This window comes from Hypanus sabinus, chromosome 1 (assembly GCF_030144855.1).
Source record: "Hypanus sabinus isolate sHypSab1 chromosome 1, sHypSab1.hap1, whole genome shotgun sequence".
NCBI lineage: Eukaryota > Metazoa > Chordata > Chondrichthyes > Myliobatiformes > Dasyatidae > Hypanus > Hypanus sabinus.
Window position 1 is genome coordinate 174638684 of NC_082706.1, and position 24235 is coordinate 174662918.

At 39.5% G+C, this 24235-nt stretch overlaps 1 protein-coding gene across 6 annotated transcripts in view; it reads right to left on the minus strand.

Annotated features, from left to right (window-relative positions):
* The window catches only part of unm_hu7910 (un-named hu7910), a 192980-nt gene that overhangs the window by 83437 nt on the left and 85308 nt on the right, over positions 1 to 24235 (minus strand). For all 6 annotated transcript variants that reach the window (XM_059981769.1, XM_059981779.1, XM_059981753.1 and 3 more), the window contains 6 exons: positions 21655 to 21747; positions 19805 to 19873; positions 14828 to 15085; positions 6960 to 7013; positions 5421 to 5465; positions 5290 to 5340 (listed from right to left, as the gene is read on the minus strand). In XM_059981769.1, coding sequence (XP_059837752.1) covers positions 5290 to 5340; positions 5421 to 5465; positions 6960 to 7013; positions 14828 to 15085; positions 19805 to 19873; positions 21655 to 21747 — 570 coding nt within the window. The remainder of the gene's footprint in view (positions 1 to 5289; positions 5341 to 5420; positions 5466 to 6959; positions 7014 to 14827; positions 15086 to 19804; positions 19874 to 21654; positions 21748 to 24235) is intronic.

Genomic DNA, 24235 nt, shown 5'->3' on the forward strand with positions numbered 1-24235 from the left:
CACGTGATAAAGAAGGCCAAAGTCTGCATGGTTTCCTTAAGGGGAAACCCGGCCTGACAAATCTGATGGAATTCTTTGAGGAAATAACAGGAAGGATAGACAAAAGAGTCAATGGATCTTGTTTACTTGGAGACTCAGGAGGACTTTGACAAGGTACTGCACATGAGCCTGCTTAACAAGATAAAAACTCATGGTATTACAGGATACTAGCATGGTTAGAAGTTTGGCTGGCTGGCAGGAGGCAAAAAGTGGGAATAAAGGGAGCCTTTTCTGGTTGGCTGCTGGTAACATGGTGTTCTGCAGGATTTGGTTTGGGGGCATTTCTTTTCATTTTATATGTCAAAAATTTGGATGGCTAGCTGAATTGATAGCTTTGTGGCAAGTTCACAGATGAAACAAAGATAGCAAGAGGGACAGGCAGTGTTGAGAAAGTAGATTCTGCAGATCATCTTAGACAGATTGGGAGGCTTGGAAAAGAAGTAGCAGATGGAATTTAGTGTAGGGAAGTGTATGGCCATGCACTTTGGTAGAAGGAATACAGGTGTAAGCTATTTTCTAAATGGGGGGAAAATTTCAAAACTCAGAGGTGAAAAGGGACTTGGGATCTAATTTGCAGGTTGAGTCGGTGATAAAGAAGGCAAATACAACACTAGCATTTATTTTGAGAGGACTAAAGTATAAGAGAAAGGATGTAATACTGAGGCATTATAAGGCACTGGTCAGACAGTACTTCTACTATTGGGAGCAGTTTTAGATCCCTTATTTGAGAAAAGATGTGCGGGCATTGAAGAAGGTTCACGAAAATTATTCTGGCAATGAAAGGGTTAACATGTGAGGAATGTTTGATGATTCTGGACCTGTGTTCGCTGGAGTTTAGAAGAATGAGGGGCCATCTCATTGAAACCTAATGACTATTGAAAGGCCTTATATGGAGTAAATGTGAAAGGTATGTTTCCTACAGTGGGTTAGTCTAAGAATGGACAGCACAGTCTCAGAATAAAGGGACATTCATTTTGAACAGAAATGAGGGGGAATTTCTTTATCCAGATGGTGGTGAATCTGTGGAATTCATTGCCATGGACAGCTGTCGAGGCTAAGTCACTGAAAATATTTGAAACAGTGATCGATACTTTCTTGATCAGTCAGGGCTTCAAAAGCTATAGGAGAAAGCAGAAGATGGGCTTCAGAGGGATAATTAAAAAAAAAGCCATAATAGAATGGCGGAGCAGACCCAATGGGTCTAATATCCTTATTCAGCTCCTATGTCTTATGATCTTAAAGTATTAATAGCTGGAGGAGTTCAAATTTTGGTCTTTGAAGCTTAAACTGTAGCTGTTACATGATGATGTTTTTAGCAGACAGCATGTCGGGGACTAGCCACCAGCCATGAATGAGCAAACAAAAACAAAATTAATGCTAATTCCTAACAAATGCTGAAGCACTAGGGCAGTAATTCTGGAATACAGTCAGTGTAAATAATTTAGAGGGTACATGATTTTCCAACAGTATTCAGGAGAGCTCTTTTCAGCTAGTCGCTTACAAGTCCAAAGAAGAGAGGGCGTAATTCCTGTAGGGGAAACATCTGGCAAATTGGAAGGATTATCTTTTAAAGGGCTTTTTATGGGAATGATCAGAATGCAGTTTACAATTAAGATGCTTATGCTGATTATAGAAACAAACAAAGAATGAATAAAAAGGTTCTAAATTAGATTTAAAGCTACTTTGACCAAACCAGAAAGATCTACTTGAAAATACACTTGATTCTTGGCAACAATTCCTTGGGCGACATCGTCCAGATAGCTAAGCTTTTTAATTATTTCACTTTTTCGACACCTTCTGCTCGTTATTTTGGTCTTGATTGTGTTTTGGAAACTGCTGGAGCTTGAGGCGTGCAGTTTGGAGTTTGATCAAATGATCCAGCACTCTGCTGACCGTGGAGTGGACCACGGAGACAACGAGTCGATGGGTTGGTAGCAGGTCAGCAGCATTCGGGAAGCCACAGGTTGACGTAACTTGGAAGGCTGTAGGTCAACAATACGGCAGTCGCTCTTCATGGAAGACTGGGTTCGTTTCTGACAGGAGAATGTTTTTGAAATTCTAAGATTTATATGATTACTGGACTATACTTTATATTGGTCTCCTTCAGTTCTCTGTGTTTTCTTTTCTGTTGCTGATTGGAGGGTTGGGGTTCTGGGTGGGTGATATGTTTTTGTGAGAGGGAGGGGTTGGTGATTTGGGGCTTTTCTGTGTGGGCGATCCATTAACCTTTGTGTGTGAGAGAGGCAGTTGGGGTTTGATGTTATTGGCACTGTTTTATGAGAGAAAGCGGGTTGGGGGTTTGGGGTTCAATGTTCCAGCCACTGTTTTCCCTGTGGGCAATCTGTTAGCTTTTGTCAAGGGAGGGGGTGGGGGGGGGGGGTTGGGGTTTTTTAAGGTAGGTTTCTTTTTTCTTTTTTATGCAAGAAGGTGGTTGTTATTTTTTCTTTTTTTTTTGTATTTCATGGCTATCTGGAGAAGATGAATATCAGAGTTGTATTGTACATGCATACTTTGACAACAAAATGAACCTTTTAACTCTTTTAACAGAAGGAATTTAAAGAGGAGTTTCAAAGGGTTCAGGGTAAACTTATTGCCACTGAGAGAAAAAGATAAAAAAAAGAGGCTTATTCAAGATACCTAGAGGTTAATGCAAGAAAAATGTCCACAAGAGTACAGAAAGTGGAGGAGTGAACAAACCAATGAAGAAATAAAGAAAGAAGGCGGTGTAAAATAATACTGCCAAGTGTAATCTAAGAATATCCAAAGAGGTACATTAAGCCTTACATAAACATCAAGAGAATAAGTACACAAAGAGCAGGCCCAGTGAAAGGACAGATGTTTTGTGGTGGGGTTCTTAATGTATACTTCACAGTTGCCAGCACAAAGGGTAGATGATGCCAATATTGTAGTTTAGGAGCACAAGTGCAAAATATTGGATAGGATGAACATAGTAAAATATTAACAGTTTATCTTTTGTTACATACTCGTGACAGATGACAGTGGTGCCCTTGTCATGTGACTGGGGTTGAAGCTGTACTGGACTTGAGGTGATGGTCTTGTGATGGTGGAATGACGTCATTTTCCCGCCAGTAGAGATCATGTGACGGGTTTTTTTTTTTACAGGTTATAAAAGGTAGACCCCACCCTGTGAGGAGGGGCAGTTCGTGGCTGGATTTGCCAAGTTGACTTCATGCCACTGCGTGTTTGAAGTGATGTCGCAGTTTAGTTGAAGGATGAAGTTTTTATTTAATGCCTAAAGTTTAAAAGGTTAATGCCAACAGGTTCTTTATGATTCTGTTAGTTCGAGGGAATTAGAGGAGAGTGAAGATTCAAGGTTGGAAGTAAAGATCGAGGAGAATCGCTTTCTACGGTGAAATGGGGGCGACCTTTGATTGATCCTTATTTGGAAGGATTTCGTTGACTATCTTCGTGTTAATCCCTGGGTTTACCAGAAAGGATTGAAGGTAGTGGAGAAGGAAAGGTCAGTGCCTTTAAGCCGTTCTGTTTCGTAAGTTCTTCGTGGGAATTTCGACGTCGGGGATCGAAGCAAGCGACGTGAAAGAGAATTTAAATCGTCCTGTAAAGTCTCTCCTTTTAAATGGACTGTGAGCATATCGAACTTTTGGCAATATCACTTTAAGAACTGTTTTGGAATATCACTTTAAAGAACTGTTTTGGAATATCACTTTAAAGAACTGTTTTGGAATATCACTTTACGAACTGTTTGAACAGCCGCTCAGCAGCTGTTTCCGGTTACGGTAGTGTTTGTTTACTTTTGGGGGGGTTTGTTTTCTGTGTTTAATAAACGTGTTGTTTGTTATAAGAAACCCTTGCCGAACTCATATATTTATTGTTGCCTGAATACGTAACACTTTCAAAAGTCAAGGCATTGATAAAATATTTACCAACTGTTAAAAGTGGTGGACTAGGTTGCAGAGTCCCTGATCACAAGTTTTCAGTTCTCAGGCAGTAACAATGCACAATTTAAAAAGACAAGCAATTACAGGGTAGCTAGTTTAACTTCGATGATTGGAACTTATTCTAAAAGGACATTATAGCAGCAACTGCTAGAAAGTAAACAACATCAGATAAGTGGGGCTGTTTTAGTTCAAAATAAATGTATTATCGAAGTACATATATGTCACCATATACAACCCTGAGATTCAATTTTCGCGTGGGGATAATCAACAAATCTATAGAATAGTAACTGTAACAAAATCAATAAATGACCGCTCAACTAGGGCATTCAGCCAGAGTGCAGAAGACAACAATTGGTGCAAATGCATAAAGAAGAAACAATAATATAAATAAATAACTAATAAATACCGAGAACTTGAGATGAAGGGTCCTTGAAAGTGAGATAAAAGTGAGTTTAGAAGTAAGATAGTAAGAGTTAAGAGAGCAAGTTTAGGGAATCTTGGCTAACAAGATGTTGAAGGCTCACTCAAAGAAGAGGAGGAGTTGTATGCAAGGTATAGGAAATTGGTATTGCACAAATTCTTTGAGATTAAAAGGGATAAGAAAATAGAAATGAAAAAAGAAATTAGGAGGGCAATGAAATGACACTGACAAGTAGGATTATGGTAAAATTCCAGAACCTTTTCTGAGTATATTAGAAGAGGGTAGCAAAGGAAAGAGTAAGTTCCTTTGGGGACTAAAGGAGTAATCTGTATGTGAAGCCAGAGGACATGATCAGGGTCCTCGACGAATACACCTCATCAGTATTCAGCAGGGAGAAGGATGTGGTGGCTGGAGAGTTAATACGCTGATATTCTGCAGCTTAGCTGTACCAAGAAGCAGGAAGTGCTGCAAATCTTATTATACATTATGATGAGTGAATCTTAAGGGCTGGATGGGATATATCTCAAACTGTTAAGGGAAGCAAGCCAGAAGACAGTTGGGACTCTGAAAGTGATTTCTACAACTGCATTAGCCATGCGAGAGGTACCAGAAACATGGCAGAAGGCGAATTTTCCCTGTTGTTCTAAAACACAACAGGGATAAGCCTAGAAATGACAGGTTGGTGAGCCTTCTATCAGTGATGAGGAAGCTGCTGGAGAAGATTCTGACAGGCAGGATTTACCTTTACTTGGGAAGAGAGAACTTGATTAGGAGATACCATGTTTTTGTGCAAGGGAGATCTTATTCATTATGGAAGCATGCACAGGTAATAACTCCAACTAATTATGAAAACAATTCCTTCATTCACTACACCTCACATAGTTTTTGTATAAAATAAATAATACGTACCTGTAGCATCTTGTTCAGAGACTACTTCTTCAGGTTCAAACACTGCTTCATCTACACCATAAAGAATATTTTGTTATCAGAATCAGTACAGCAGCTCATTAGAATTAAAAGAGATTAGTAATTGTGCAAACCTGAAACAGTGTATTCATTAACTTCCCCCTCTCTCTCTTCTGACTCTGAAAGAAAAAGAAGTTTCTGCAAAATTAATAGCTCTTCCTTAAAAATTTAAAGTCTGCCATGAAAATAGCTCACAAAATCTACCTGGAAATTCTTCTACAGTACCTCAGTCTTGACCCTGCCTTATGCAGCTGGATCCTGGACTTCCTGTCAGATTTCCCTACAGTGAAGAAGTTATCTCTCTGACACAATGGTGTCAAGAAAACAACCTCTCCTTCAAAGTTGCAAAAATAAAGGAGCTGGTTGTGGATTACAGGAGGAATGGACATGGGTTAACCCCTATCGACATCAATGGATCTGGGGTTGAGGGGGTAAACAGCTTTAAGTTCCTCAGCATCCACATCACCGAGGACCTCACGTGGTCTGTACACACCTGCTTTGTGGTGAAAAAGGCACGACAGTACCTCTTTCACCTCAGACAGTTGAAGTTTGGTACGGGCTCCCAAATCCAAAGAACTTTCTACAGGGCACAATTGAGAGCATCCTAAACACAAAGTATACTGCAGATGCTGTGGTCAAATCAAGATGTACAAACAAGCTGGATGAACTCAGCAGGTCGGGCAGCATCCATCGAAATGAGAAGTCAACGTTTCGGGCCAAAACCCTTTGTCAGGACTGCTCATTTCAACGGATGCTGCCTGACCTGCTGAGTTCACCCAGCTTGTTTGTACATCTTGAGAGCATCCTGACTGGCTGCATCACTGGCTGGTATGAGAACTGTACCTCCCTCAATCGCAAGACTCTGCAGAGAGTGGTGCGGACAGCCCAGCGTATCTGTAGATGTGAACTTCCCATGATTCAGGACATTTACAAGGACAGGTGTGTAAAAAGGGCCGGTAGGATCTTTGGGGACCCAAGCCATCCCAACCACAATCTATTCCAGCTGCTACCATCCAGGAAGTGGTATCACAGCATAAAAGTCAGGACCAACAAACTCCGGGACAGCTTCTTCCAAAAGGACATTGGAGTGATGAACTCACACTGATTTGAGTGTATTTCTATGTTACATTGTCTGTTCTACTTATATTAAATTACTATGATTGCACATTGCACATTTAGATGGAGACATAATGTAAAGATTTTTACTCCTCATGTATGTGAAGGACTTAAGAAATAAAGTCAATTCAATCAACAACTTCAGGTTCACAGTGCCCTGCAAGTAAAAGATTCCCACCATGACTGAGGTGCAAAAGCAATAATATTGGCTATCTTTTTGCAATAATGTAATAATTTGAGTTACAACATTTCAGGGAAAAAAAGAACAGGAGAGGAGTACTGAGTTATTAATTTACCCTCCATTGGTTTAGGGAAATACAGAGATTGTTTTCCAGCTTTTTCAGGTTTTCAAATAACAGCAAAAAACAATGTATTTGTGGTATGATAAGGGAAGGTAGAGGTGAGAGTCAAAACTATCAGTGAATTAACAGTGTAGTGTTCAAATACCAATGAAACAGAACTTAAGATTTTAAGAATTGATACAAAGCAACCCATACCCATTGTCTCTTCTATTTCAGAAATTGCTTCATCTTCCATATAAACAGACTCTTCTAAAAGAAAAAAAATACATGTTAGTCGTCAAAATAGAGACTGTAACCAGAACTAACAGTGCACGTCACTGACCTCAGACACCTGCAAACTACTTCTGTGGTATGATTTCACCTTTCTTATGCCAGAATCAGAATCAAAATCAGGTTTATCATCACTGACATAAGGTAAAATTTGTTGTTTTGTGGCAGCAGAGTACAATGCAATACATAAAATATACTACAGATTACAATAAGAATATATATATATATATACATACACACACACTTGTATATACACGGTACTGTGCAAAAGCTTTAGGCACGTGTATATAGCTAGGATACCTAAAATTTTGTACAATACTGTATTTGTCTAAGTTGAGCAGAGAACAAGTTTGTAAATCTGGTAGGAGCGAAGGAGTGCCGCAGGTGGACACACCCAGCCCTGTTGCACCAGACAAGGTAATTTGATTCCAAACAATTGGTTTATTGATTATTACAGAATGTCCATCTGGGGCTTCCCTCTCCCTTTCCCTTTTCTTAGCCACAATTCCCCTCTCCGTGCCTCTTTCCCACTATCTGTCCTCAATAGAGCCCCATATCAGAGTCAAGTTTATCATCACTTACATAAGTCATGGAATTTGTTTATTTTGTAACAGCAGTACTGTGCAATACATAAGCGAAAATAGTGAGGTTCATTGTCCTTTCAGAAATCTGATAGTGGAGGGAAAGCTTGAGTGTGTGTATCCAGGTCCCTGTACCTTCTTACTGATGGTAGTAATGAGAAAAGGGCATGTCCTGGATGGTGGAGGTCCTTAGGGATAGATGTCACCATGTTCAAGCATCACCTTTTGTTGATTATCTTGGTTGCTATCAAGTATCAGTTTATGCAGCTATCGAGATAACAAGAAGATTGAGCAACTGATCACATTGGATGGATTCTCCTTCAGCAATTCATGAAGGAGAAAGCAATTTTTTAAAGCAATGATTTGATTATTTTTGGAGTACAAAATATGGAATGAAACATACAAATAAGACTGAAATGAAATCTAAGTATCACAAACTTGAAGTATTTTAAGTATTTTGAAAAAACACAAAATTTTTAAATATTCACCAAAGGAAATAGCAATTCACAAATACATTTTCTAAATATAATTAGCAGTTTGGCTTGGTAGACCATTCTTTCTTATTATGTTTGGGCAGTAGATTAGTTTTGAGGTGAGATGATAGATACACTCAAAGGCTTCAGGAATCGCTGTCAATGCTTATGTTACTGCTGAAAAATCATTCATTATATGTACCAAATTCATATTGCATCTTCCCTAACCAGTTGTCAAAAGGTTCAAGATGGACTAAGGGAGCATTCGATCTGCAATTTTCTTCATACTCACATCCACTGTCGAGTTGGATATGGCATTTGTGGTAACCCAGAAGTTGTGTCTGACAACAGAGATATTTTTTCTAGTTTAAAACTTAATGTAAAATGGAATAGCCACTCGTGCAACAATATTCTTTTTATTCAGCAAGAATAACTCAAATTCTTTAAGTTCTCATCAGTTTACTGATTTTCACTTATTTTGTCAAAGATGACTATAAGAGCATAACCTTCAGTAGATCTAGACCACTGAAAGAAACTTACAAGCTTCCCATGTTTAATTATGCATATGCTGTGCAAATTGCTTCACCATAACTCCCACTGTGAACTAGAATTATCAATATCCAATTGAAACTTACTTGGAGTAACTCAACCTAAACAATTCTTGTTATAAAACTATCATCTTCTTGTTATATAATTTTAACTTCATCTGAAAGAATACTAAATGAAATCCCCACTAAATAAAACCTCATGCTTCTGCATGATCAAACTCAGCTTCATTCTCAACTTCAGATGCGAATTTCAAGCATTAAAATATCACTTAACAAATGTACTATTTTCATTAAAATGCTGTAAAAAGCTGTAAATTTACTCAGCTCCATCTTGAATACTAGGCTCCTAAGTATTTGAGCCATCTTTAAGGAGCAGTGCCTCAGAAAAGCAACGTCCATCATGCAGGACTCACATCACCCAAGACACGTCCTATTCTCATTGTCACTGTTAGGAAGGAGGTACACACTCAATAATTCAGGAACAGTTTCTTCCCCTCTGCCACCCGATTCCTAAATGGACATTGAATCCATGAACACTACCTCGCTTTTTTAATATATCAGTCTTTGCACTACTTTTAATTTACCTATTTAATACACACATATAATTACTATAATTTTTAACTTATTTTTTTCTCTATATTATTATGTATTGCATTGTACTGCTGTTGCCAAGTTAACAAATCTCATGACGGGCCAGTGATAGTAAACCTGATTCAGATTCTGAATTTTAAACATGAGAGAATAAATATTGTCTGTTTTTAATATTTAGATTGAGCTTCATAGAACAGTACACCACAGTATGGACACATAATGCCAAGCTTATAAGCTATTTCAAGATCAACCTAACCCATCCCTTCCACATTTTTCATTCATCCATATGCCAATTTCTTAAGTGTCCCATACGTCTCTGCCTCAACCACCACCCTGACAGTGTGTTCCACACACTTCACAGTCTGTGTAAAAAACCTTCCTCTGACATCCCCCCTACACTTCCCTCCAATCACCATTGAATTATGCCCTCTCATACTAGCTACTGTTGCCTTGGGAAAGAGGCACTGGCTGCCCACTCTAATAATGTCCCTTATACACCTCTATGAAGTCATCTCTCATTCTCCTTCATTCCAAAGAGAAAAGCCCTCCCTCATTTAACCTATTCCCATAAAACATACCGTTAATCCAGGCAGCATCCTGATAGATCTCCTCTGCACCCCCTCTAAAGCTTTCATAGCCATCCTAAAGACTCCTCTGTCCTTTCACACTGCTGAGAATCCTGCCATTCAACCTGTCCTCTGCCTTCAAGTTCAACTTTCCAAAGTGCATAGTTTTCCAGTTTGAACTCCATTTGCATCCCATCCTTACAGTGGAAGCTCCAGGGGTCATTAGGTGTGTGAAGCTACAATATGGAGATTGGTGGAGGGACAGGTAGTTTTGAGGAAGTAGAGAGGTTACAGAAGGATTCAGACAGATTAAGAGAATGGACAAAGAAATGGCAGATGGAATACAGTGTTGGGAAGTGTATGGTCACGTACTTTTGTAGGAGAAATGAAAGGGTGGACTATTTTCTAAATGTAGAAAAAATACAAAAACTGAGGCGCAAAGGGACTTGGGGAGTCCTTGTGCAGGATTCCCGAAAGGTTAACTTGTAGGTTGAGTCTGTGGTGAGGCAGGCAAATGCAATGTTAGCATTCATTTCAAGAGGACTAGAATATAAATGCAAGAATGTAATGTTGAGACTTTATAAAGCACTGGTGAGGCCTCACTTGAAGTATTATGAACAGGTTTGATCCCATGATCTTAGAAAGGATGTACTGAAACTGGAGAGGGTTGAAAGGAGGTTCAAAAAAATTGATTCTAGGATTGAATGGCTTGTAATATGAAGAGCGTTTGAAGGGTCTGGGCCTGTATTCACTAGAATTCAGATGAATGAGGGGTGACTTCACTGAAACCCATCGAATCCTGAAAGGCCTTGATAGAGTGGATGTGGAGAGGATGTTTCCTATGTGAAGAGTCTAAGACCAGAGAACACAGTGTCAGAATAGAGGGGTGTCCTTTTAGAATGGAGATGAGGAGGAATTTCTTTAGCCAGAGAGTGGTGAATCTGTGGAATTCTTTGCCACAGGCAGCTGCGGAGGCCAAGTTTTTATGTATATTTAAGGCAGAGGTTGGTAAATTCTTGATTGGTCAGGGTATGAATGGATACTGGGACAAAGCAGTAAAACTGTATCAGCCATAATGAAATGGCGGAGCAACCCGATGGGCCAAATGGCCTAACTCTGCTCCTACATTTTCTGGTCTATCAATATCCCACTGTAACCCTTGACAGCCTTCTACACTACCCACGACAGCACTAATCTTAGTGTCATTTGCAAACTTCTTAACACATCATTCTACTTCCTCATCCAAGTCACTTATAAATATCAAAGGGTAGAGATTCCAGAACAGATGCCTATGGAACACTGCTGCAGGAAGAATATGCTCATATACCACCACCCTCTGCCTTCTGTCCTGAATGCACACCTCCAAGTTTCCATCGAACCCATACTTCTTCACTTTGTGAATGAGCCTACCATGAGAAAACTTGTTGAACACCTTATAAAAATCCACCTAAACCACATCCACTGCTCTACCTTCATCAATTTGTTTCATTATTTCCTCAAAGAATACAATCAGGCTCATGAAGCATGACCTGCCCAACACAAAGACTATCCCGAATCAGATTGGCTTTTCCAAATGCTCATAAATCCTGTCTCCAAGTATCCTCTCCAATAGTATGCCCACTACTGACGCAAGACTCATTGGTCTATAATTCCCTGGATCATCCCTACTATCTTTGTCACGCTCCAATGTTCTGGTACTACTCCCTGTAGCCAGTGAGGACACTAAAATCATCACAATTTCTTCCCTCAAGTCTTGTTTTAACCTTGGGCATAGCCTGTCTGGCCGCGAGCACTTAGCTATTTTAAGTTTTCTTACCATCTTTTCCTATCCCATCCTAGTGCACAGAGTGTCAGCAAGAACAGCCCTCCATACTAGGACTAGATAAGTCGGGGATAACACTGTCACCTTGTCCATAAAAATTCAAACATAGTTGTTTACGCTTTGTGAAAAATAGACAGGGCTCATTTTTCCCAAATACTACATCCAAATACTGATCTCTCCCACAATCTACATGTTTTTGAAAACTCATGGAGAAGGGTATGGCCCGAAACATTGACTGTTCATTCAATTCCATTGATGCTGCCTGATTTGCTGAGCTCCCCCAGCATTTTGTGTGTTGCTTTGATTTCCAGCATCTGCAGACTCTCTCGTGTTTATTACCTTCTGAAGTTGCTTCCAATGTGCATTTAGTGCTTATTTATTAGGTACACCTGCTCTTTAATGTGTAAGGGGTTTCTTCTTTTATGTTACTGCTAAGGCTACTAAAATGGTTTCTTTGTTATTGTAACTGGTGAGACAGTGCTTTCTCTCGCAGCTTGTTTGGGTTATAATTACTGATAATGAGAATTGTATTCATTTGTTAACCAATTGGGATAAATGTTATTCTTTCTTGTGGGTCTGTAAGACAGACAGACATACTTTATTGATCCCGAGGGAAACTGGGTTTCATTATAGTCACACCAACCAAGAATAGTGTAGAAATATAGCAATATAAAACCGTAAAAATTAAATAATAATAAGTGAATTATTCCAAGTGGAAATAAGTCCAGGACCAGCCTATTGGCTCAGGGTGTCTGACACTCTGAGGGAGGAGTTGTAAAGTTTGATGGCCACAGGTAGGAATGACTTCCTATGATGCTCAGTGTTGCATCTCGGTGGAATGAGTCTCTGGCTGAATGTACTCCTGTGCCTAACCAGCACAATATGGAGTGGATGGGAGACATTGTCCAAGATGGCATGTGACTTGGACAGCATCCTCTTTTCAGACACCACCGTCAGAGAGTCCAGTTCCACCCCCACAACATCACTAGCCTTACGAATCAGTTTGTTGATTCTGTTGGTGTCTGCTACCCTCAGCCTGCTGCCCCAGCACACACCAGCAAACATGATAGCACTGGCCACCACAGACTCGTAGAACATCCTCAGCATTGTCCAGCAGATGTTAAAGGACCTCAGTCTCCTCAGGAAGTAGAGACGGCTCTGACCCTTCTTGTAGACAGCCTCAGTGTTCTTTGACCAGTCCAGTTTATTGTCAATTCATATCCCCAGGTATCCCCAGATAGTGTTGCGCGGGCTTCTGAGGAGAAGGCACGAGGGGTTTGGACAGAGAAGACGCGATGTTTTAAGCTGGGCGACGGAACGGACCCCGAGCGGGAGTCCGAGGCCCAGGGTCTTCAGCAAGGAGAGGAGACAAGGACAGATTTGTGTGGAGCATCTGGTTGACCACTGTTGTTGGTCTCAGGTGACAGGTCGAGGAGGTCAGAGGGGATCGAATGGTGGCAAGAAGACTAATTGAGCTCCAATGGTTGTGCACGAAGTGGTTGGACTTTGATAAGTTTGGTGCCTTTTACTTTTATATTGTATCTCTATTAAGTACATTAAGTACCAGTAAGATCTATAAAGTGTAATAATTTAATCGCGTATGGTGTACTGTCTGTTATTTGGCATGGTGGGGACATCACACAGCGTCTACACAAGCTGATTGCCCAGTTTGGCGGGGCCGAAGGCTGCTCCCCCTAGGCGGAAGTGAGCTGAACGAGCTTGAGGCTTACCAGGGGCTACAAATGCAAACATCTAATTAGCCAGTAACTCAATGCACGGAAGCATGCAGAGTAGTCAAGAGGTTGAGTTCTTGTACAGGCCAAACATCAGAACGGGGAAGAAATGTGATCTAAGTAACTGTGACCATGGAATGATTGTTGGTGCCAGACAGGGTGCTTTGAGTATATCAGAAACTGCTGATCTCCTGGAATTCTCACATACAACAGTCTCTAAATCTTACAGAAAACGGTGCCAAGAAACAAAAAGCATCCAGTGAGTGGCAGTTCTGTAGGCAAAAATGGCTCACTAATGAGAGATCACAGGAGAACATCCAGACTGGTTCAAGCTGACAGGAAGGTGACAGTAACTCAAATAACTCTATGTGACAACAGCAGTGTGCAGAAGAGCATCTCTGAATGTACAACATGTCAAACCTTGAAGTGGATGGGTTACAGCAGCTGAAGACCACACCTGCTTCTACTCCTGTGGCCAATGAGCATAATTGACATGACTTATTACTCAGCACCCTATGACACTCCTTTTCTCCCAGGCATGCAGCACAAAACTGAAACCTTCCCCATTTCCCCAATATTTTTTTTCTTCTGTTTCCCTCACTATGGTTATATGCATCAGCCTTTGTTCAACAGTAACAGTCAGGATCTGCACTCTCAAAGCTCACCATACTCAGAATACGATGCTGCACAGCCACACAAGCTACCTTTCAAATCAGATAGTAAGCCACTGAATACAAATAATCCCATGGCACCATAATGAGACAAGGCTTTTCAATATCTCCCAATTACCATTAAAAGTTAATACAATGGTAGGTGCTGAGATGTTTCCACCAGCGGTGAGTCATGCGCATAAGGACGTGGCTACAAAATAAGAGGTAGGCTATTTGAAATAGAAGTGCGTAGAAACTTCTCAAAAATTCTCTGTCCCTGAGGGTAGTAGAGATGAGATCATTTTATATTTAGGATGGAGGCAGATAAATATTTGAAAGATCCAGGAATTAAGGAGAACTGACAAAAGAGGTCAGCACAGATCAGCTCTGATCATATTGATATACCCTAATGATGCAAAACAGTTAATCATGTATGAAACTCAATAATGTGTTTTAGCAAACTCTGTGTCACCAATAGGGCACCAAAACATAACAGAAAAATGTACATTTTCCACTATAGGTCATTAATTAACAATAAGGAAGTATCTTGGCTAAATTTTGTCCTCTGTTATCAAGGGCCACCAGAGCTAACTATTGCTCTAAAATAGAGATATGTGAGTATACATACACTGTATAAAGCTACCTGCTATTTACATACATACACCATATAAAGCTATCTGCTATTTACCCAAGGACAGATATAAACTTCCACCAGAGGTAGCTTCTTAAAGTCTTGCTGAAATAGGTTCTTTGATTATATAAAACTTTGAGGTTCTTGCTCATAATCTAATTTACCCCAGGTCTACAGCAATAGCCTATGAAAGCTCACCAGCTTCGGGACCAACTGAATCTTCAGACACAGCATCAAATTCATTTGTTTCTTCTGCCTCTGGCTCCTCCTCCACTGGCTCTGGTGCGAGTTTCTCCTCCAGTGACTCTGACTTTGGCTCCTCCTCCACTGGCTCTGGCTCTTCCTCCACTGGCTCTGGTGCGAGTTTCTCCTCCAGTGACTCTGACTCTGGCTCCTCCTCCACTGGCTCTGGCTCTTCCTCCACTGGCTCTGGCTCTTCCTCCACTGGCTCTGGCTCTATAGGGGAAAAAAATGAATTCTTCTGAAACCTGTGCACGTGCTAAGTATATACAACCTTTGAATCCCAATTATGAAGACCACAATTACAATAATTTTATCTCAATTAGCTCAGCATCCAAAAATAAAGGAGCAAGCACAATAAATTATTTAGTATTCTTCCAGGAATCAAATAATAATTGAATTTTAATAATAGCTTTTGTTATTACCCTATTAGTAAGTTAGCCCAAGTTTTAAATTAGTTTTAATGCCACTCTAATAAATTTCACTCATTAGCAATGAAAATCAAAGCTGCAGAACCCAGTTCCCAATGCCAAATGAATTTCTTTAACCAATATTATACATGCTCGTGAACTTACACTGGCTGTCAATTCTGTTTACTTCAATTTTAAAGTATTCAACTCATCCCGCTCCTAAACTTTGCAACCACAGCTTTAACTTCAACCACTAACACTCTGCAACTCATGTGGCCTTAATCCCTGGAATTCCTTCCCATGATTTTTCTCACCACTTCATTTGTTGTAATTGCTCCTTAAAATACATCTGTAGTATTATCTCATTAAAAAGTGTCATATTTTATTTCTTCACATTCCAATCTCTGATTGGAAGAGAAGATTAATAGGGATGATGGAGGAGCAGCAATGGGTGGAATTTCCAGAAGTAACTTGGAAGGAGCAGGATATATACATCCCAAAGAGGAAGAAGTATTCTGAAGGCAGAATGATGCAACCGTGACTGATAAGAGAAGCTGAAGCCAACGTAAAACCCTAAGAGAGGGCATATATGAGAGGTTAGAATATTGGGAAGCTTTTAGAAACCAACAGAAGGCAACTAATAAAGTCAATAATATTAAAGAGGATAACAGAAGTTCCTTCAGATATATAATGAGTAAAAGAAAGGTTAAAGTTATCTGCCTGCTGGAAAATGATACTAGAGAGGCAGTAATGGGGAACAAGGAAATGGTGGATGAGCTAATTAAGTATTTTTCATCAGTCCTTCATGTGGAAGAAAGTAACAGTATGCCAGAGGTTTAAAAGTGTCAGAGCAGAAGTGAGTAAAGTTGCCATTATTAGGGAGGGGTGCTTGAAAAAGTCAAAGGTCTGATGGTAGATAAGTCACCTGGACCAGATGATGTACACCCCAGAGTTCTGAAAGAAGTGGCTGAAGAGACTGTTGGAGGCATTCGTAATGATCTTTCAAGAATTACTAAACTCTGGCATGGTTCTGGAGGACTGGAAAATTGCACATGTCACTCCAAGAAATGAGAGGCAGAAGAAAGGAAATTACAGATCAGTTAGTCTGACCTCAATGGTTCAGAAGATGTTGGAGTCAATAGTAAAGGATGTGGCTTCAGGGTACTTGGAGGCACATGGTAAAACAGGCCAAAGTCAGCTTTGTTTCCTTAAGGGAAAACCTTGCCTGACAAATCTGTTGGAATTCTTTGAAAGAATAACAAACAGGATAGACAAAGGAGAATCGATAGACGTTATGCACTTGGATTTTCAGAGGGCCTTTGACAAGGTGCCACAGAAGAGGCTGATTAACAAGTTAAAAGCCATGGTAACACAGGAAAGGTTATAGTTTGGAAAGAGCATTAGCTGGTTGGCTGGAGGCAAACAGATGGAATAAAGGGAGCCTTTTCTGGTTTGCTGCCTGGGACAAGTGGTGTTCCACAGGGGTCTGTGTTGGGACAACTTCTTTTTTACATTAAATGTCAATGATATGGATGATGGAATTGGTGGCTTTGTGGACGATATGAAGACAGGTAGAGGGGCAGCTATTGTTGAGAAAGCAGAGAGGGTACAAAAGGGCTTAGGTGGATTAGGAGAATTAGCAGTGAACTGGCAGATGAAACAGTGTCATGTACTTTGGTAGAAGAATGAAGAAAAAAATCAAAAATTTGATGTGCAAAGGGACTTGAAAGTCATTGTGCAGGATTCCCTAAAGGTTAATTTGCAGTTTGAGTCCATAGTGAGGAAGGCAAATGCAATTGTTAGCATTAATTTCTAGAGGATTATAAAATAAAAGCAAGAATGTAATGTTAAGGCCTTATAAGACACTGGTGAAGACCATTTGGAGTATTGTGAGGAGGTTTAGGACCCTTATCTTAGAAAGGATGTGCTGAAATTGGAGAGGGTTCAAAGAAGGCTCACGAAAATGTTTCCAGGATTGAATGGCTTGTCATACTTACAGTGTTTGATGGCTCCTAACCTGTGTTCAACTGGAATTCAAAAGAATGAGGAGACATCTCATTGAAAGCTACCAAATTTTGAAAGGGTAGATAGAGCAGATTTGGAGAGAATGTTTCCTATGGTAGGGGAGTCTAAGTCAAGAGGACACAGCCTCAGAATAGAGGGACATCAACTTAGAACGCAGATGAGGAAACATTTCTTTAGCCAGAGAATGGTGAATCTGTGGTATTCATTGCCACAGGCGGCTGCAGAGACTGTCATTGGGTATAATTAAGGCAGAGGTTGATAGATCCTTGATTAGTCTGGGCATGAAGGGATGTAGGGAGAAGGCAGGTGATTGGGGCTGAGAGGGAAATGGATCAGCCATGATGAAATGGCAGAGCAGACTCGATGGGCCAAATGGCCTAAATATGCTCCGTCTGGTTTTATGGTCTGCTCAAGTGCCTTGAGATACTTTTTGATTACTTTGAAAATAAAATATATCTACATTTTGTTTCTGCATTATAAAACTGCTAAAATGCATTTCTATTTTTAATATTCTTTGTCCTCTGACCCATGCCATCTGCTCGAAACTGAATTAGAGAAAGTGATAATTAATCAGATGGTTCGCCTACTTTGTGAGGTATCTTCAATGAGCACAATAAACATGATTCCTTCACTAATCACCATAAAGTGAATGAATGTTTAACAAAATAATATCTACTCTTATTTGAACTGTTGGTAATTAGGGACCATAGTTAAGTACAAAGTTCAAAGTAAATATTTTATCAAAATACATATATGTCAACATATACTACCCTAACATTTACTTTCTTGCAAGCATTCACAGTAAATACCAAGAAACATAATACAATCAATGAAAACCTGCACGCGACAAAGGCAGATAACAACCGATGTGCAGGAGGCAACAAAGTGTGCAATACAAAAAGAAAAAAAATGAATGAATGAATGAATAAATAAATAAATAGTTATATTGAGAACATGAGTTGTAAAGTCCTTGAAAGTGTGTGGAATCAGTTCAGTGCTGCGGTGAGTGAAGTTATCCCTTCAGGTTCAAGAGCTTGACAGTTGAGAGGCAGTAACTGTTCCTGAGCCTGGTCCTTTCCTGATAGTAGCAGTAAGGAGAGGACATTGTCTGGATGGTGGGGCTCTTGATGATAAATGCTGCTTTCTTGCAACTGTGTAAATGAATTTGATGGTGGGGAGGGCTTTATCTGTGATGGACTGGGCTGTATCCACTACCTTTTGTAGATTTTTCTGTTCAAGGGCTTTGGTTTTACTACTTCAGACCGTGATGCAACCAGTCAGTCAGTATTCATTCCACCCCACATCTATAGAAGTTTGTCAAAAATTTAGATGATGTGCCAAATCTTCGCAAACTTTTAAAAGAGGCACCTCCGTGCCTTCTTTGTAATGGTACGATGTGCTAGACAGATCTTCTGAAATGATAATACTGAGTATTTTTAAAGTTGCCATATCTCTTCACCTCTTATCCCCTAATGAGGACTGGCTAATGAATCTCCAGTTTCCTCCTCCTGTAGTCAATTGTCAACATTGAACAATAAGGTTAAATTTCCCTTCTATATGCTAATTCATCACCACCTTTGATTTGGCCAACAACAGTGTTGTCATCAGCAAATTAAATAAGGGACTGGAGCTGCACAGCCTCACAGTTCCAAGTATAAAGCGAGTAGAATAGGGGGTAAGCACACAGCCTTGTGGTACTGACCGTGGAGAAGTTGTTGCCAATCAGAACTAACTGAGGAAATTGAGGAACCAGGCTAGATTACAGAATCAGAGGACTACATTTTGGAGAAAGACAAGAGAATGTTTGATGGAAAGATATAGAATGATGAGAAATATAGATAGGATTGTGGGAAGCTATGGAGGGGTCAAGTGCTCAAGGTCACAAGTATAAAGGGAAAAAGAAACTAGAGTGACATGACAATTTTTTTAAAAATGCACTGTGGAGTTAAATCATAGTACATATTACCTGCAGATGTGGTGGAGGCAGGTTCCATTGTGTCCTTCCATCAGCAATTTTACATGAGGAAATTAAGGAATGAATACATAAGACAATAAAACGTAGAAGAGAATTGCGTCATTTGGCCCACTGAATCTGTTCCACTGAGTCTGCTCCTTATACTGAGTCTAAGATGCAGTGTGGCAGATCAAAGAACATGAATGGGAACTAGATAGTTACTCCGTAAGAGAGCCAGAGCAGACACAATAAGCCAATTGTGTCTTTATGGTACCCACACTACGGTTCCATGATAAATAACAAGGGTAACAACATATACATTCAAAGTGATCACTTACCAAAATTACACATTTTATAATACCCCACTCCCAAAGGAGAAGCCAAGAGCTGGAGAAATACATTCCTATACTTATTTAATTCTTTGTGTAACAAATCCTACTTGAGTAAAATGGAACAGTTTAATTAAGAGATCAAATTTTATACCTTCGGTATATTGACCTCGAATGAGTTAAGGAATAATATATAATCCAAAACGTGAAGACCTACCTGTATTGGTTTTGAAAGACTCCTGACCCATAGTGGCTTTAATAGGTTCAGGTTCTTCTGGCTGAGTCTCTAAAATAATAGTTTAAAGACAGTATCAGCAAATTACTCCACTAATTAAACTCTTAACATAGTAGTTAGCACTGAGTTAACCATGGCTCTATTTTGTACATCTCAACATTTCTGATATGATCTGTCATGAGATGCAACATTGTAAATACAATTGTAGTACATTCTCATAACAATCCTAGGTGATTATTTTGAATACTGTACATTGATTTGTTACAGTTATTATAATCAGTTCAAGGAGATGGTAAGTATTATTATGAATTGTTTCTAATGTTACGAAGGATGAACAGCTCTGATGGGCAGAAGGGTGCAGGGTTGCCCATGCCCCCCTCCCCTGGGAGAATTACAAACCATTACTGTTGCCAGGCTGCTAATGAGAGAGAAAGAGATGGAACAAAACATACTGGGACTGGAACATTTGCTTCAGACAAGGGAGAGATAACACTGGGGGAGAGAGACCATATTATGACTCCTGAAAGACTTACGGCTCCAGAGAGAGCTGTTTACTTGGTACTATTCTGTTCATTAAAATTCCTCAGTGGACAGCTGGAGTGGGCTGGTTTGATGGGCTAAGCCATTCAAAACTGACTGATACCTGAGACCCCATGAGTAGGGATAAAAGTGAGGTCTGGGGAGACACCCCTCAGACGCACCAAGAGACACACTAGTGAGCACTGTTTAAGTGTTGGAACCCACGAGAAAAGTGTGGGGCATCGGAGACCGAACGAAGGATCGGTCAATTTTAACTCACAGTGTTTATAGCGAGGCCGGTGGGGGCTTGTGTGTGTGTCCACCCTTGCCTGGGTGACGAGTCCACCATAGAAGAACGGTCTAGCTGAAGGACAGACGGGTCATACCTGAATGGCCACAACAACACATCGACAGATCAAGAACGTAAAGGAAGGTTTGACTGGCTGTCACTGTTTGATTGCTCTCTCTCTCTCTCCCTCTCTCTCTCTCCAACAATTACAACACATCAACCAACAACTACCTCAGCCTGTATGAACTGAACTGAACTTTATATTCACATATGACAATTCATTATCCCCTAGACAACGATAGAGCTTGTCTATTATTGATTATTATTATACCCACATTTTTAGGTTTAGTATTGTTAACGTGTATTATCTGTATATTTGCATTGTTGATACTGATTTGTATATTTTACTAATAAACACTGTTTTGAAAATAGTACCAGACTCCAACGGATACTTCTATTTTTGCTGGTAAGACACCCAGTTACGGGGTACGTAACACTAATTTCTTCATATACAAGAGAAATGCCTTTAATCTATATTTGTCTGAGTCCAATGTTTTACTGCTGAACGCAAAGAGTAATTCCATATTAAAATCTCCTTCTTGTAGCCCTTTCCAGAAAAATGAGCATTTATACCGAAGTGTTTAATTTGAATGCTCACCATTACAATACTTCATTGAGATTTGCAGGGAATTCAAGTAATAAAGATTGCAGAGAACTTTTTTTTGACAAAAAGTAGCCTTTTCAAGGCTTTAGATTGTTTGGCATTGTAACATTTCTGTAAACTTGGGAGATAGCTCATTTAGTTCAATACATGATTAAAAAGTCAGTTATTATTCTGTTTTGGCCAGTTTAGCATTTTTTCCAGTTTTGTCATTTCATTACATAGGAATTAGTTTACCCATATCTATTATCAAAGAGCTACACATCACTTTACTCAATACAGAGAAGCTCATTTACAATCAGAGAATAACTTTTCTTCACATACATCTTCTTTACAGTGTCACTTAAAGTAGCCCTACCTTACCTGTCTTAAGTGGTGGATTGTCAGATGTTTGAACTGGCTCTTCATTTTTCCCAAAATGTTCAGCACGAATGGATCTTTCCACTTTTTTCATTCCTAATTTTAAATACCAAAGAATATCATAAAACAATTGAATTGGTATCAATGTCCAGCACGGGACAGAAAAGCTGGCTTTTTAAAATGACTGTACAGCGAACTGCAGGCATACAGATTATATTTTTACCTAGTCCCATAGTCTCTCTCAACAGGACTCAAATAGTCTGTTGATACATGGTGCAGTCACTGCTAGTCTCTGGCAATAGTTATTCATCTGACCAGGGTGCAGCTGATGAGCCTTGCATCTCAACTGTGAGTGGCAATGCTTCCTGACTGAGCCCTCACAGGTTGCCACCGCACAGTGCCTCAGTGGCTCCATCCACGCCAAGCCATGAAGCCATGGGAAGGGATTAACCACTTCCTCAGTGCAGGAAATCCAGCAGGGCCAAGACCTCAAACAGGTTCCCATTGCGCCAGCATGCAGATCATAGAGGGTTGGGTTCACACCAGAATCTAAGCACAACAGCATTGTGTCTACAGTGAGTCCTTTTAGCACCTATTCCACAATAACTCATTTCTAGGTGCACAACCTAAGCGCTAAGCAAGGTACCAGTGGTATAGTGCATTGCTGCTAATTGAAGTAGCCATAATAGATTAACATTCTTTTGATGCAACCTTCAAAACAGTTTTTATAGGAACAAATTCAGTCACAGAAAGATTTTAAAACATGAGGAAGCAATACATAAGCGACCTCTTTTGTTTTTAATTAAAAGTTGATTACTATATTGTAATTTTAATATATAGTTCCATTACTGAAAGATTAGTAAATGCTTCCTGAAAAAAAATACTTCCAGAGGCATTAAATATACATACACTTCAGGTAAAATCTAATATACATGCAGGTATACTTACCTTTCACTCTACAAAGCTGTATACACGGTATCTCAATGCAAAACAGCACCATCTACTCAATCACAACCTCAATTGACCAGAGAATATTGCTGTTTTTACCCAAGTAATGCAGCTAATACAGCTAAACTTCAAATCCCAGGAGTCACTTGCTTAAGATTCAATAGACTACAGAAGTCCTAAATTCAAGATGTAATCCACCGTGAACAAGCAAAGTTTGTAGCATGAGGTAAATATTAAAGCTTTGAGGTTGTCAATAAATTTTTCAAAATAAAGTTGAATAAAGTGAAGCAGCACAGTGTGATGCACTCAGTGAAGGGAGTGAAAGCACCATCAGAGAAGAAAATATGAGATGCTTGGACTGGAAAATGAAGAGGTGTGTACTTGCCATTGACTTCATCTTCCTAAATATATGGCATATTATATGCAGCTTTATTGCCAACATGATTTACTTTGCAATGCCATCTAGGGGATTTTTCATGAAAATGTACCTGCTTGAACAGATTGTCTTAACATTAGAATCAGAATCAGGCTTAGTGTCACAAGCATATGTCATGAAATTCGTTGTCTTTGTGCCAGCAGTATAATGCAATACATAATAGAAAAAAAAATGAATTACAGTAAATAAATAAATATTTCTATATAAAATTTAAATAAGTAGTGCAAAAATAGGAATAAAAAGCAGTGAGTAGTGTTTTTCTTTGGTTCAATGTCCATTTAGAAATCGGATGGCAGAGGTGAAGGAGCTGTTCCTGAATCGTTGAGTGCGGGCCTTTAGGCTCCTCTACATCCTGTAATGAGAACAAGACATGACCTGGGTGATGGGTATCCTTAATGATGGACACCGCCTTTTTGAGGTATCGCTCATTGAAGATGTCCTGGTTATTACAGAAACTAGTACCCATGATGGAGCTGGCCAAATTTACAACTCTCTGCAGCTTACTTTGATCCTGTGCAGCAGTCTCAAATTGTCAGAACTTTTAAGCATTGTTCCTGTATTTCTGGCACTTGTTAAATGAATTACTACCCTGTAAATTTTCCATTTGTCTTGAATAAAAAGATTATATTTAAATCTTTCATATAATAAAACAGGAGAAACAAAATCTAAATGTTGGTGATGGTGGTGGAGATGATTTGCTTTTCCACATTTGAACACAGATGACACACTTTAGGAACACAAAACCTCAGCAAGATGATTCTCTGCTCACCAATTTTAAATAACAGAAAATTGAAACTAAGTTTCTTTTTACTTCTCAGAATACTCTCAATACTGATAAATTATTGTTACTGAATTGCATCCTTTCTTAGGACTGCCAAGCAGTAAGCAAAACTATAGGAGATGCTGTTTATGCTAATTGTGAACTAAAATGACCTCTTTTTGGAAAGTGTGCTATTTTGCTCAAATAGGGTGGGAAAGACAAAGTTAAAGCTGCCAAGATCAAAAATGCCTCAATTTTATTTTAAATGCATCAATTTAAATACACTAAATAACCACAATTACAACAATTACCGGTACTTTCATTTCATATCAAACTGTTATAATGAACAATGTATGGCAAAATAAAATTAGAAAGACCTAATTCTGTTAGAAATTGCCCTGAGTTCAAATACATTCCCTGTTAAGGGACTGGTACTTTGA